The 15,556-nt window shown below is 41.2% G+C and overlaps 1 protein-coding gene across 2 annotated transcripts in view; it reads left to right on the forward strand.

The window, feature by feature from the left end:
- The first annotated feature begins 641 nt into the window (after positions 1–641).
- Arhgap15 (Rho GTPase activating protein 15) overlaps positions 642–15,556 on the forward strand; it is a 597,306-nt gene continuing 582,391 nt past the window's right edge. For both annotated transcript variants that reach the window (XM_048426324.3, XM_085681198.2), the window contains exon 1: positions 642–797. In XM_048426324.3, coding sequence (XP_048282281.2) covers positions 787–797 — 11 coding nt within the window. In that variant the 5' untranslated portion in view covers positions 642–786. The remainder of the gene's footprint in view (positions 798–15,556) is intronic.

The raw sequence follows: 15,556 nt of genomic DNA on the forward strand, positions 1-15,556 counted from the left end.
CAAAGGATTGCGCAGCTTGAGCCAATGCTCTTCACCACATTTCAAAACAGCTTGGGAAACAGAGAACGTGGGAGGGTGAAACCTCCCCGATGCGCAGGGCTGCAGCAAGTACCCCCAGCTGCTTACTCTCCTGGGGTACCTGCGGGCTCTGGACTGTGTGCTCCGAGGTTCTGGTGCCATCTGCCCAAAGCCCTGCGCCATTGTTAGCCCCAATCGGTTTTTGTATGTCTAGCAACGAGTAAGACAAGCACCCGCACTATGTCACGGGGTGACTTCTTGGCTTCCCGGTGGGGACGCAGTGCCTTCTGTTAGCATGACCATGCATAGTTAACCCAGGAGAGACTGGTTTTAGGGCCTTACTAGAAGACAGAAAGAGGAAGTTTCTACTGTTCTTGACAGCCAGTTCCTCCCCTCACCCCACCCAAACCGGTGGGTAAAATTTTAATCACATTTCCCCCTGCATGCACATTAAACCTGATGTGGCCCATATAAATATACAATACTTGAAAATCGACTGTTACATTGATAAATAATACTACTGTCGGCTGGATGAACAAGGCAAGCTCTAAATCAAATAGTGTGTGGTTCGCGGCATGTACCCAGGAAGTGGGTTGTTTTTAAGGTCTGTGCTCACCCTTTGCCCCCGCCTTTTTTTTCCCCCCTTCAGTACTGAGATTAAGCAGCAGCTAGCACAGGCCTCCTCACAGGACACGTGACTTTGCTCTTTTCCGTTCTGTGGAAAGAGTCATTAACAGGAGTTGATACCAGCTTTAATAGCAAGTCATCATGGAGAAAAGGTATGTAATTTTACCTTCATTCTGCATATTAACAACTTGAAAGCATTGCTGGTAGGAATGTGTAAATATTTCAACAAAACGTACAGCTCTTACCTGTAACTCAAACATCAGCATGTTTCCTTTAGGGGTAAAAAAGTGTTGTTATGATGTTCTTTTATATATGCGACTTTTATATTTGCGACTGACAGATTCAAAGTTCTGTAATGGAAGTATTATGCTAGTATCTTTGGTTATGATTTCAGACTAAATGGTTAAAGACGGAGCGTGGAAAGTTGTAGCCTGAAAGTGCTTCTAAAAGTGCCGGAGGTAACACGCATGAGACCACTAGCTGATAGCTACGTGCCAGTATGCGCTACTCAAAACTTAGTTAATAAGTGAAACAGGCCGCTATAACAATAGGAAATAGCCTTTGAAATTTCCCTGTGAAAAATACGCTAAGGCATTGTGTAAAGAGCCAAGAGAAGGTTCTCAAACACAACCTGACAAAATAGCCACCAAGACGCAAGGAAGTTCTAGCATACAGAAAGATAATGTCTGTCACAGGAATGGAGAATTTCCCTAACTTTAATGTATCAGAGTGGATAAAATCAGGTCAGATTTCTAATTTGTGAACAGATATTTACGTTCAAAGCAAAAGTTTCTCCTGATTTCACTGACGGTTATTTCTGGGAGGAGGGCTCCCTTGAAAACGTCTTTTCGTTGTTTAAGGGTATTGTATTTCGAAATATTCTGAAGTAATAAACCTTAGAGATGAAAAGGATTTGTTCATTACAAACCAGCAAGAACTTTTCTTAGCCTCTGATGTTGTGCCAATGCTCTGTGCTTTCTAACTTATATGCAGAAATCATCAAAACGTTGCTACCTTAGAGACAAATGCCTAAATAAATCTAGCTGGAGAGTTTTGAGGAAATTTAATAAAAATGCAAGATGTGATCCCCTTTGCCCCTAATATTATTCTATTGTGCTGTTGGATAAGGAAGTGATACCCTAGAATGCAGATATTTGGGTTATTAAAGATGGTTGCAGGGTTGGTAGGTGGCATAGTTTTCTTTTCTTTTATTGTGGTCTATTGAAAGACACTTACAAATGTTTTTTTTTTCTTTGACATCGTCAATTTTGTAGGAAATTATTCAGTGTGTTGACACACTCCTGGCACGCTGTATTTTAAGCTCTCTTCAATTGTCCACATTGAAGTTAGCTACTTCTTGACTATTAAAATGATTATGTAAAAATGGAGATTAGAATGTGGTATCCAATACTTTTTATTGTTAGTATGTCAGAAGATCGTGGTAACATATACTTGCTTTGATATTCTGATTAGAATTTCAATTTGTTGTATTTCCTTACCATGGGAAGCAGTATTTAAATCTGTCTTCAATATTATGCTGCTGAGACCCTGCATCCTGAGAAGCTGCATCCTTCAGATAATTTTAGTTGATATGCTATTGCTGATTCCATTATATTATAAAAGAACATCCCATGAATAGAAGTGGTAGAATTCACACATTAGCAAGAATGAATGTCAGACAAACATCTGTAGTAAGGAAAAGATCATAAAGGTTTAAAGTATTTAGTATGATTGAAAGCCAAATTCTTTGTAAAAAGATGTTTTTGCAGCTACTGTTAGATTCAGTTATTTTATAGAGTGTGTATAAAAGGCTAAGTCAGTTTGGGATGGATTAAGACAAGGTTGTGAGTAAAGATAGGTATACTGATGATTTCAGTCCTGTCCTGCAAAACACTGTGCACAGACTCTGTACTACTCAGACCAATATTTAAAGGATTTGATTGCAATTGAGTTATTCCAGATCACTCTGCCTTCATGCATGATGAATAGTTAAGCAAGTTTTAGTGAATAAAATAAGGCAGAATTTCATTTTCAAAGTCACTCCAAACTATGATTTTCACTTGGGGCCAGCATTCAGCCTGATTCAGAAAGGAGACAAATCCTCCCTGCACATCCTCCCATTGCTAATCTTTGACTCTCTTCATGGGGTATGCCAAAAATACCTCTGATTTAAAGTCATACAATTTCTTTATCCCATGATGCAGAACATAGGGACTTTAAGGCAAGTCACCTTGTGCTTTAAAAGGAAGACTACCCAGTCTTGATGTCCCTGTCAGGGCGTCTCTGCTCTGTTAACAGTCTCTATTATACAGTCTCTCAGATAACAGGATCCAAATGAGCCTTTACACGTTGAGGATTCCAGTTTTGCTTGCAGAAATGGTGTGTGATAAATGGTTGCAAAGAGTCCAGCACAGAGGGCCTCACTACCCTCAGTCCAACCTGTGGGGTTTAAAGGCAAAAGTTCTGAGAGTGTCTAAAAAGGCTGCCCTGCACCCATTTCTATCAACTATTTACACAAAAGTGCGCTTCTCTTTCACAGCAAGTGGACGACCACTGCAATGTACCTTCAGACAATTTCGGTGTTTCCATATGCAAATACTTAGCGTGATCAATTACTTTATAGATGCAGATGTTTGGGAGGGAATGTGTGTGGTGTATGTGTGCATGCTCACTCATGTTCGTGTTAGTTGTATAGGCCAGGAGGCAATGTTAAATGTCCTTAATTGTTCTCAACAACACTTTTTGAGACAGCATCTCTGTGGCCATGTAGCTTACCTAGGAGCTAGACTGAATGCCCAGAGAACTGGAGGCTTCCTCCTGTTTCTGCTCTATTACAAGCCCAGACCACATTCTCTCTCTCTCTCTCTCTCTCTCTCTCTCTCTCTCTCTCTCTCTCTCTCTTTCTCTTTCTCTCTCTCTCTCGCTCTCTCTCTCTTTTTGTGGGAGCTGGGGATTTGAACTCCGGCCATGATGCTTGAACAGTAGACGCTTTACCCTCTTAACTCTCTCCCCTCACCTGAGACACAGTTTTCAATGCTCCATATTAAACTGGTTATGATATTTTTATAATGCGAAACAGGAGTTACACGGCAAAAGTTAGAAATGAATTTACAATTTCTATGAATCTTAACTTACAGCAAACAAAATCTTTTCGCTGATAATGATACAAAACTAGCAGTTGTAACCATGATCGGGCTTGATTTGTGACAACTCCGCAGCACACAGCCAGGTCAGAAAGAGCTGGATCCAGGAGCCCCTTGGTGACTGTCAGGGTTGGGTGACTTTGGGGAATGCTACGCAGAAGTTCTCACTGAGTTAACAGAAGAGCTTCAGGCTGTATCTCATCCTTTCTGCAAACTCGGTGGCAAAAGATGCTTTTCCCATCACCACAGCAAGACCTAATGTCTTTGTCTAACTGCATTCACTAGGGTCAGGCACAAGGGGCCTGGAATGTAGGCCCGGGTCCAGGCTCATCCATTGACTCCACAGCTGTCACTCATGGGCTTCCTCCGACCGTGGGAGTCTGCCGAATAAGGAAGGCAGGCACTTTCTCAGAAGGGTCACTGGGCTTCTGCAGTCAAAACCACAATATTCCTCTCCAGAGCCACGGATGGTTGTTGCATTTGAAAATGTTGCTCCCATCTTCTCCAAACGTGTAATTACATAGACATACGTTCAAGGCAGGGCTGAGTAGAGTCAGAGTTTCCATGAAACTGAGGTGAAAATATTTCAACCGCTATTTATGCAAATGTCCTTTGAACATTCTAAGTGTTCAATCTAGGACTGAAGATACCTTATTTTGAAAGATTTGATTACCTCTATTTTATGTGTATACAGTATATAGTCTGTGGACCTGTTGCACGTCATGTGAGGGCAGTGTCACAGAGGCCAAAAGAGGGTGTCAGCAAGATTCCCAGGAATTGGAGTTACAGACAGTTGTGTCTGCTGTGTGGATCCTGGGAACAGAACCCAGGTCCTCTGCAAGAGCAGCTAGTGCTTAAAGAAAAGAAAGTTTATTAATTACCACAAAACTTGCAAAGAATGTTCAATGTGGATTCAGAAACCCATTCAAAATCTTGCTGCTGTTGTTTGCCAGGCCACAGACTATAGGAACTTCATCAATAGTACAACATTTGATCTGGCCTGTCAGATAATCCAGGAAAATTGTGAGGAAGGCTTTATGATGGGTTTCAGAAACAAGTTTATTCCAAAGAGCAGAAAATGAATGTAACAAAGTAGAAAAACGTGGACCAGGGCAGAGAATCTCAATGCAGGAATGAAGCGTACCTGTCTGAAGAAAAGTTATATAATGTGAGGTGAGGCCAGAAGGATTATGGGGTCGTCAGGGCACACACCTGCTGAGCAGAAAGCACCTCAGAGACCCAGAGGCCGAAGGCAGCTGTGAGAGGCGTTGTCCGTTCCTGAGGCTCCACAGAGGCTCCACAGAGGCATATGGGTTTTGCTGCGTGAGCGTTAGTCAGCTTCTTCAATTTCCCTCATTGTTGAATGCTGTACTCCTTGGAATTTGACAGACAGTCTGAACTCAGTGACAAGGCACAACCCTTTAAGACAGGCACTTACTTCCTTGCTCAAGCACACAACAATCTTGCCCAGGCTGTACTTTAACAGATCTTTTCCTTTTCATGGGAGCGTTTAGGTGACTTGGTGTGATAATTACACATCACAGGAGATATTTAGGGAAAATTTTTCTCACAGTCATCTTCCTTCTGTCTGCTCTTTTCACGCTGACCGCAACCAACCACTTCCATACTGATTTATACTTTTCTGGTCCTTTTTGCAAAAAGCACATATTTATATATGTTCTTATATGTGTGTTTTCTCTGAGGCATAACTTTACATACTTCCCCAACTCTGATTTTTTTTTTTAGCAGTGAATATTGGGAACATTCTCATGATAATAAATTGTTTAATACTGTTTGTTACAACTGCTCAATATTCCATATGCTTTTATTATATTGAATCAGGATGTTACTGTAAGAGGCATAGTTCTCATCATTTTAACTTTTCTGTGGGGTAATGAATTTCTGTGTGATTTTTTTTTGAATATATATGTATAGAATGAATTCTTAGAAATACATCTGTGAGAAAAATAAAGTAATTTTCATAGTAGCGCTAAACTATTCTTTGCATTCTTGTGACTCTTTGAGCTTCTGTCCACACTGAGTGAGATGACAGTTGCAGAGACACAGGAAACTTCTGGCTGCCCCAACTTCTGCAGAGACAGGAGGACCACAGCCTCTGTGCGCTCAACCTTTGCAGGCATTATGAATTTACAAATTGTATCTCGATGCAGCTTTGTGTGCTCTTTTCTGCTTTTATGAATGAGGCTGAGTTTGCTTTTAAAATGTCATTTCTGGGGGACTGGAGAGATTGCTCAGTGGTTGAGAGAACTGCCTGCTCTTCCAAAGGTCCTGAGTTCAATTCCCAGCAACCACACGATGGCTCACATCTGTAATGAGATCTGTCCTCTTCTGGCTTGCAGGCATGCATACAGGCAGAACACTGTATACTTAATAAATAAATAAATCTTTATAAAAAAATGCCCTATCTATTGTCACTGCGCAGGAGGGACTTCATTCTTAGCTGCATAATTAAAATAATATTACTGCTGCTCAAGCCCTGGCAAGAGATCATGAAAGAAGTAAGAAACTTGGGATAATGTAGCATCCATAGCGTTAACCTTTCTAAAGATCGAGGGGACTCCAGCTAACTGGGGAGGGGGCGACTGCTCCTTGAACGCTCAAAGCGAGGGGAGAAAGCATGCAAATAAAACAATACATCCAGAAAGCCAACAGGTCTCAGAGGAGCTGGAGACAGATGGATAGAATCACTAGCTCAAGTAGATAAATAACCTGAAACAGAAGGAAGCAGGCTTTAATGAGTCTGAATGTAGATGAAGTGGATATAGATACGATGGAACGAGAAGAGGAATGAGGGAATTCATGCTTCCTAGGCTCTGTCTTCCCCGAAACAGTTGGAAGCTCAGCTGATGGCACTGAGTGCTTCCAGGTGCCAGAAAACAGCTGGGACATGTTACTTAGAAACAGCCCTTGTCAATAACACAGCACAATTGTAGATTTTAATCTTTAGTTTTTATTTTTTTTTCCTCTTAGTTTTAACCATGTAGCCAAGGCAGGCCTCAAAGTCTTTGTGCAGCCCAAGCCAGAGTCTAATATGTCATGTGGGCCAGATTGGCTTCGCACTTGAGAGACTCCTCCTATCTCAGTCCCGTATCGGCGGGGAATCCACCTATGTTCCGTCATTCCCAGGGTCTTCATCCCCTTTCTGTTGCTGGGAGGAAATACTCCGATAAAAGTACCTTAGAGGAAAAAGATTTATTTCCGCTCAGGGCTCAAGGTTGTAGTCCATCACTGAAGGGGAAGTCAGCATCAGGAGCTTGAGATACCGAGTAACCCTACGTCCACAGCACAGAAGCAGAAGGCAACGAAAGAATGTATGCTTTCTAGTACCGGGCACATTTGCCATTTTTGTCCAGGCCAAAATCCTCTGCCCAAAGAATATGACCCTACAATTAAGATGGGTTTTCCCACATCAGTTTGAATATACTCGAGATAATCCCACATAAAAGTAGCAGGCTTCCTTTGGGGGCCCCCCATCAGCTCTCAAATCATGCTACAGAGACTTATTAGTTATGAATGCTTGACCTCATCTTAGGCTTGTGCCACGAGCTGTGATAACTTACCCTGTTTCTCGTCATCTGTATTTTGCCTGGAGGCTTTTTACCATTCTTTCTGTATGTTGTACTCCATGACTGTCTGGCTGTTGGTTGCCTGGGTGACTGGCCCCAGGAGCCTCTCTCTCTTCCCCTCTTGTTCTCTTCTCCCTCTTCTCTTTTGGGGTCTAGGTTTCTCCTCCTATTTATTCTCCCTGCACAGCAGCCCTGCCTTTTCCTCTGCTGCTTAGCTATTGGACATTCAGCTTTGTATTACAACAATCAGGTGCCTTGGGTACACAAGGTAAAACAACAATTCATCTTTACATAATTAAACAAATGAAGCATAAACAAGTATAATTCTCCTTACATAGTTAAAGTAATATTCCACAGCATACACAAATGTAATACCTCTTTGTCTAGTTAAAATAATATTCCACAAAACATAGAACACCTAGAAGTCCATTCCCAAGGAGATTCTAGATTTTGGTCGAGGCTAGTTATCACATCCAGATACAACTGTATATTTTTAAATAGAATTTTTTTCTATTTTAATAGACAGTAGCCCAATAGAATTAAAGTCTATAACTAATTTGAGCTCCAAATTAGTTATAAAGTTACTGGTGAAACAAAAAGTGTTGTGAGTTACTGGTGAAACAAAACCAAAACACAAAAGACAAACAACAAACAAAAAAATCTTAGGTATGTGTCCCAGCCAATGAAAACTTTAAATAGCAGAGACAAATAACACAAGAATTCAAATAGAAATCTATGTGTACAGGCCTAATATCTCACAAATGCTAAAACGCCTACTTAGATAGAGCCCCAAACTCTTCACCTGCCTCATACATTAGCCATTGCACTTCCATTTTTATCCTGTTTCTGAGCTGCACACAGTGCTGCTGTTGTCCACAGCTCTTTCCTTATCCGGTCATCTCATTTGACGTCCTAGTGTATCCTGATTTACTTTCATTCTGACTGATTGGGTGGATGATCAATCTTGGTGTCTTCTATATACTTTACCCCATCACGCGGATCTCTAAAAATTGAAATGATCTGAGATCAATCTTGGGATGCAATCTCAGTTTTGTCCTGGATGCTTCTTCCTAGGCAATCTTTAGCTCTGTGTCTTTAAATCCTATCTATATTCTAATTCAATCTCAAAACCAAATCTTCATACAAAGCATTAAAACTGTAAATGCAACTGACTTCCCATCATCTCTCCTTGAGTGTCCCTGACAAGTTGAAATAGCTCTATCAAAAACAGTCTTTTTGGCTAGCAATAGAGCTCAATGGGTAAAATACTCGCTAAACAAATCTGAAGATTTGAGTTAAAACTCCCAGACCAGAACCCACATAAACGACAGGATATAGTAACACATCTGTACATCTGGGTCTGTATTCCCAGTGAGATGGAAACAGGAGAAGCACCAAGAAGTCTATACATCAGGTAGTCTGAAGTATAGAGTGAGAGAGAAACAGAGATTCCACCTTAAAAGAAAACAAGGTGGAAGATGAGAACCAACTTCTGAAAGTTGTCCTCTGAATCCTACACTCCTGCTGGAGAACATGTCCCTCCCACCCAATCACACACACACACACACACACACACACACACACACACACACACACACACACACAGCAGAGGGGCAGAGAGAAAAAGAACTTTAAAAAACAAAGTCAAAGTAGTCACCTAACCACTTCTACCTCCACTTGACCCAGGCTGCTTATCTCCTTCCAGCTTCCTTCATTACTGCACCTTTTCCATCTTTCTGCAGCAACCTGGAGACATGCTCTGTTCCCCTTCTGCTTCCTTCCCTTTCCTCTAAACACCCTCCATCCCTGAACAGTAAGTATATCCTCAGAACTACAGACACAGCTTCACCCTCCATCCCTGAACAGTATGAAGTAGATCCCCAGAACTACAGACACAGCTTCACCCTCCATCCCTGAACAGTATGAAGTAGATCCTCAGAACTACAGACACAGCTTCACACTCCATCCCTGAACAGTATGAAGTAGATCCTCAGAACTACAGACACAGCTTCTCCATATTACTTATGTTTCAGTGATGGTTCTCATAAAATGTCTCTTATTTCTCAGACATCTTTTTTATTAGCGTATTTGTGGATATGATGCCTTTTCTCTCCATAACACTGAGAAATGAATGCACTAAAATACATGATGCCATGGAGTTTTAAGCAAAACCACAGTGACCAGTTCACTCTAAGTTTCAATTCTATTGCTGAAGAGATGGTACAGCAGAAGCAACTTAGAAAAGAAGGAGCTTGCTTATCGTTTCAGACAACAAATTCATGCCAATCATGGCAGAGTACATGACAGCAGGCATGGTGTTGAAAAGTAGCTGAGAGCTTATATGTTTAGAAAACAGCCATGAGGGAGAGAGAGAGAGAGAGAGAGAGAGAGAGAGAGAGAGAGAGAGAGAGAGAGAGAGAGCACTAACTGGGAATGGGAAGGGTTTGGAAACCTCAAAGCCCTCTCTCACACAACTTCTCTGACAAAGCCACACTTCCTAACTCTCCTCAATCAATTCCTTCCACTGCAAAGGCAGGGATTGGGGTTGCAGGCAACATGCATTCAAATATATGAGCCTATGGGGGGCACCATCACACTCTCTAGTCAAAAGTAGCATGGAGAGGTGTTTATTTGTGTGTACTTATTTAAAGTCACAGTGTCTCAATGTTGAAGAGTTTAGAAAATTCTACAAGTTTTGGGTTTGGATTTTTGGTCTAAAAGCCAATTATTAGCTACACTTTGAGAAAACCATACCTCACAAACATTGAAGATACTGGTGAAGAACAAACAGATTTTTAAAAAAGGATATATAATAAACAAAATCCCATCTATTACATTTAAAAGGTATTGTCTTACAAATCGTTTACTGCTTAAATGAAGCTACTCTAATTGTATCCGTATATTTATATACATAAAACATGTTTTGTTTCTCAGATTTTGGCTGATAGATTTATACTGTCTAGGAGTCAATTAGAACAAATCAGAGCACAGTCAAGGGTATTTTTTCCCCTTGAACTCAGCACTTTTACTGTTTCCATTACTGCAGAATTCTTAAATTTCCCTCCCTGCCATTTCCAAGAAGTAGCTAAAGTGAACTTCTGAAGACATAGACATTTCGGTTCTCTCCTCAGCATTCTTACTATGCTTCAAAATAAATTCAGTCCTGTCTCCTGGTTGGCAATGCCCCCCTCTCCGCAGCTCATTTCTCTGCTTTTGTTCCCCTTTGCAGGCTGAAGTTGCTTACTTTTCAGCTCTCCAGTGTCTCTTTCCCATACATCTCACATGCCATTTACTGACAACTGCTTACAACCTATAAGAGTATATAATAAGCACTGAGTAACTGTTTCCTCAGCAAAAGAATGAATGTTACAGAAATTGGCCATGGGTTCTAAAAGGAGGGGAAAATTTCTGAAGACTTAAGACTTTTCCTGAAACTAGAAATTAGAAAAATGTAGAAGTAAACTTACAAGTATTTTCTAGATAAATATCACTGCACCTACTCTGTGAGGATTCTGGGTGCTTCAGCAGCTGCGTCCAGCTGTGATGATGTTCATCAGCTTATGATGAACTGCATTCAACTGTACTTTTGAGAATCAAACACTTATATAAAGTGCTACCATATAAATTTTAAACTACTTTATGAAAGGGACTTTTAAATTGGGATATTTTACGTTTAATTTAGATTAATCTTCTAAAACCGTGCACAACTTTGCTAGTTCATTTCTGACTTGGAGTCAACAAAACAAGGCATATTGTCTGAAGCCCTGTGAAAGGTAGAACGGTCAGGAATGCATGCTCAGTTCAGGGAGACTTCCGTCTCTGCTCTCTCGTCTTTCTACTTCAATGTCGTGTTCCCATTTCATTTGAAGCCCTGGAAATGGTGCATTACAGTTCACATGCATCTTTCCCCTTGGTACACTGAAGAACCAAGGAATTTGCCTCCAAAGCAAACCCTAAAAGAAGGAAATGCGAGGAAACACTGTCTTGACTGTCACTGAGAACACTATTATGGTGCCCCAGAATTACATAGTCACTCTTGACTATCAAGAAACTTAAAGAGGCACCAAATACTCCCCAAGATAAATTATTTGACTGAGATTGTTAATGTTCATTATCACAACTGTGGTATTTCAAGGGACGTTATTGTCCATGATTTTTATATATGAAATAATATGTGGTATCCACCAAAATCATGTAAACATGTTGTTGGTTCATTTTAAAGAAAAAGTCTCCAAGGCTGAGCAGTTAGATGCTCAATAGCTATGTACTCATGTTGACTTTATGCCATGCAAGTTCCCAAGTCCATTCAGAGGTAGCAATTCAGTTAAGCATCTCTGATTCTTCCTCTCTCTCTCTCCCTCTCTCTCTCTCCCTCCCTCCCTCTCTTCCTCCCTCCCTCCCTCTCTTTCTCTCTCTCTCTCTTTCTTTGTTTCTTTCTTTCTTCTTTGTTTACAAGATCTTGTTGTATAGGGTATAGCCTAGGTTAGGCTCGCCTTAAACTGGTCATCCACAGCCTTCTCTCTCCTAATTGCCAGGGTTATAAACTATGCCATGCTACCAGTGCCTAGAGTCTAGAATCCTCTGAACAAGTCCTGCTTGGTTAACACTGTGTCTAAAGCTATACAAACTTGCTGCTTGTTCTCTGTGTGTGTTGCATTGTTTAGCACAGCTTTAGCATGGGAGCATCTGTTACACTGGTGTCTTTTTCTATTCCTTTTTCTCCAGTCCTCTGGACTCTATTCTTATCCTCAGTTCTTAAATCCCAAGGTCATATATGATAGCAACTGGCCACAATTAACTCTTACAAAAGTGGCCTTCAAAGATTTAGTATGCACAACGACAAAAAAAGCAATGCACTGATAGTTTTGTACCTATTATATGCTCATATTGTTAAATTTTGAAATAGAGAGATGAATGATGTATGTTCTTCAGATGAATTCCACCTGCCTTATTCTATTTATTCAAATGAACTACAAGAAATTTATAAATTTCTTCTGTGATTCACTGTTACAGTTTAGATCTTATATGTTCCCCTGAAGGCATGCGTTACAACTTTGTCCTCAGCTAAGGGCACTATCAGAAAGTGGCAGAAACCTTAGAAGGTCTGGCCTGCTTGAAGGAAGTGTGTCATTGTAGACAAGCCTTCAAAAGTGTCATTTGCCCCTCATTCAGACCCTTATTATATGTGTCCTTTCATTTCCTCACTTCCACAAGGATTAGATCAGATCTGTAGTATTAGCTTTAGGACATTTTCCCCCCCTCAACATTTACTATAGAATATTCTACTTCTAAAGACAAATGACAATGTTTTAAGAAACAGTTTGGAAAGACAGGGAGCTATACATATTTTTACATACACTTATACACACAATAGACATGCACATACATTTACACAATGCAATACATACATGTACATAGAGATATACAGCCATATTCATACATATGCATGTATACGCACATGCGTACACTCATACATGTACATACACATATGTACACATATACATGTGCACACACAAGCACATGTGTATGTACCCATAAGCATACACATACATATGCAAACTCCAAAGTTATAATTTTTGAGTTACATAATCATTCTGAGCCTGTATTTCCTCCCCTGCAAAACAAGAAACTTCTTCAAAAGAACACATTGTAAAGAAAACAATGTATGTTTAAAATGTGCCTAGTGTTTGACATGTAATAAAAACCTAACGGTTGGATGTGTCTGAGACAGCAACAGTAGTAATTGAATTGTCACTTGAATTTGTGACTCTCTTTGCCTGCTCTTTCCTCTTATCTAAAGATAAATATAGCACGATCTTTGTTCTACTTGAATTCTAAGTATTAGTATAAATTCATAAACCTCATCATGAGCAATTTCTTGCAATTAGTTTCATTTCCACCACACAGCCAAGTGTGGGAGTACCCTCCGGCTGCACAGGAAAGACGGAAGAGGGGCGGATTCCTCTTCTGTTTGTTCTGCTTGACAGAGAAGTTTTACTACAGAAAGCTCAGAGCAGGCTTTCTCTAGAAATATGACTGTATCTCCAAGGACTCCTATTTGTGTCAGGAGTGGTGGCTTGTCACCAACCTTGCAACGGAAATTGGAAAGAAGAAAGGAGAACTAAGACATGGGAGAGAGAAAAGTGTGGAATTCTCCACTTTTACTCTAAATCTAGCGTTTGTCCAGGTGTTAAAATGAATGACCCGAGGCAAATAAGCTAAGGCCATGGCAATGTGTTCAAGAGAAAATAATAGGAAAGGAAATTGTGAGGTACAATATCTAAACTATTGACTAGATAAGAAAACTTGCTTTTTTTTTTTTTTCAATTCTTCCCTGGGCAAACCACTTTAGTATTCCATTATCGAGTTTAGGGGGATATCCCAATCCAGTCCTGTTGTGAAGAAGCTTATATTAGTACCACTGTGCAGGGCATGGATGAGAGCGCTGTGTGTAACTAAGGACCCCAAGGGCTGAGATAAGGCAGACAGCAGCTGGGCTTCTGTCCTTGGAGTGCTAGAAGGTCCTGTGGCTGCTTGGCAGTGGTTCTAGATTAGCTATCTGGCTTTATGAGAGGAAATTAGCAGTGCGGTGGGTAGAGACTGGTGGAGCCATCCTAACAAGAAAACTGGAGATGGGTCTGTATGGCAGAGGTGCAGAGAGTACAAATGATGGCCTAGATGCCGAGAAAGTAAGATGAAGCAATTATTCAGGTTTTCTCTCTCTGTGTTATACAATCCTGGGTCCATTTGGGTCTTTTAAGAGGGAGGTAGAGGTGAAACACAGAGTTCAATGGCACCCCACACCGATTGGGAATTACAGCCATCTCAGGACTGAAGCGAATCTGGACTTGGACATGCCCATGGTCCTGGTAGAACTTGTGGCATTGAACTGCAAATAGGCAACAAGGATCTGTAAAGGTGGAGAGACAGCAGCATTGCCCACACTGTTGGCCTTTGAGGCGCCTGCAGCTTATCGGGCAGATTAGACACACCAGACATAAACAGTAGGCAACAGATCAGGAAGTAACTATCTGTCAAAATAGAACAGGAGCAGCAAAAGGGGGCAGAGCAAAAGAAGAGAGAAAGGAGAATTACAGCATACTAGCTTAATGTATGACAGGAATCACATTGATTCACACTGATATTGAGAGGACGGTAGAACATGTGAGGTAGTGTCTACAGAAATGCTTTCTGAAGTTGCGGTGCAAACACCGTCTCCTGGTTCCTCTCGCCATTTCTAACTTACCTGTCTGAATTCACGAAGAGTAAACTATGGAAACGTGTGTAAGCTTACTGTGCAGAAGAAACTCTGCTCAATTCACACAGTAGAGGGGAGATGCCTCTGTGCGTACTGACGTCAGGTGTCACCGTCAAAAACATCACCAGGCTCGGGTGTGCCCAGAACTGCACAGGACCTGGCTCAGGCTTACTTCCTAAGAGGTCCCAGACTCACACTCAGACCCGCAGAGGTTCCAGGTTCCTGCCTATTCCTTTTGATGTCCCAGACCAATTCCCGGACCACAGAGGTCCTAGCTCAGGCCTATTCCCTCTGATGTCTCAATCTCATGCCTGGATCCTCAGAGGTCTCAGTTTCTGCCTACTCCCTTGGAGGTCCCAGATTCACACCCAGACCCGCAGGGGTCCTGCCTGAGGCCTAGTTCCTGGGAGGCCCTAGACTCACGCCCAGACCCACAGGGGTCCTGTCTTAGGTCTACTCCCTTGAAGGTCCCAGATTCACAGCCCCTTTAAATGTCAGTGTGGCGATTTCTTCGAAAATTAGGAAACAACCTTCTTCAAGACCCAGTAATACCACTTTTGGGTATACATCCAAAGGATGCTCAATAGTGTCACAAGGACATGTACTTAGCTTTGTTCATAGCAGCATTGTTGGTCATAGCCAGAACCTGGAAACAACCTAAATGCCCTCAACCGAAGAATGAATAAGGAAAATGTGGTACGTTTATTTACACAGTGAAGCACTACACAGCAGAAAAAAATAACATCTTGAATTTTGCAGGAAAATGGATGGAGCCAGAAAACATTATTTTGAGTGAGGTAACCCAGTCAGAAAGACAATTGTCACATGTACTCACTCATAGGTGGTTTTTAAACATAATGCAAAGAAAGCCAGCCTACAAACCACAATCCCAGAGAACTTAGACAACAATGAGGACACAAAGA

Source organism: Myodes glareolus, chromosome 21 (genome assembly GCF_982192425.1).
Source record: "Myodes glareolus chromosome 21, mMyoGla1.1, whole genome shotgun sequence".
NCBI lineage: Eukaryota > Metazoa > Chordata > Mammalia > Rodentia > Cricetidae > Myodes > Myodes glareolus.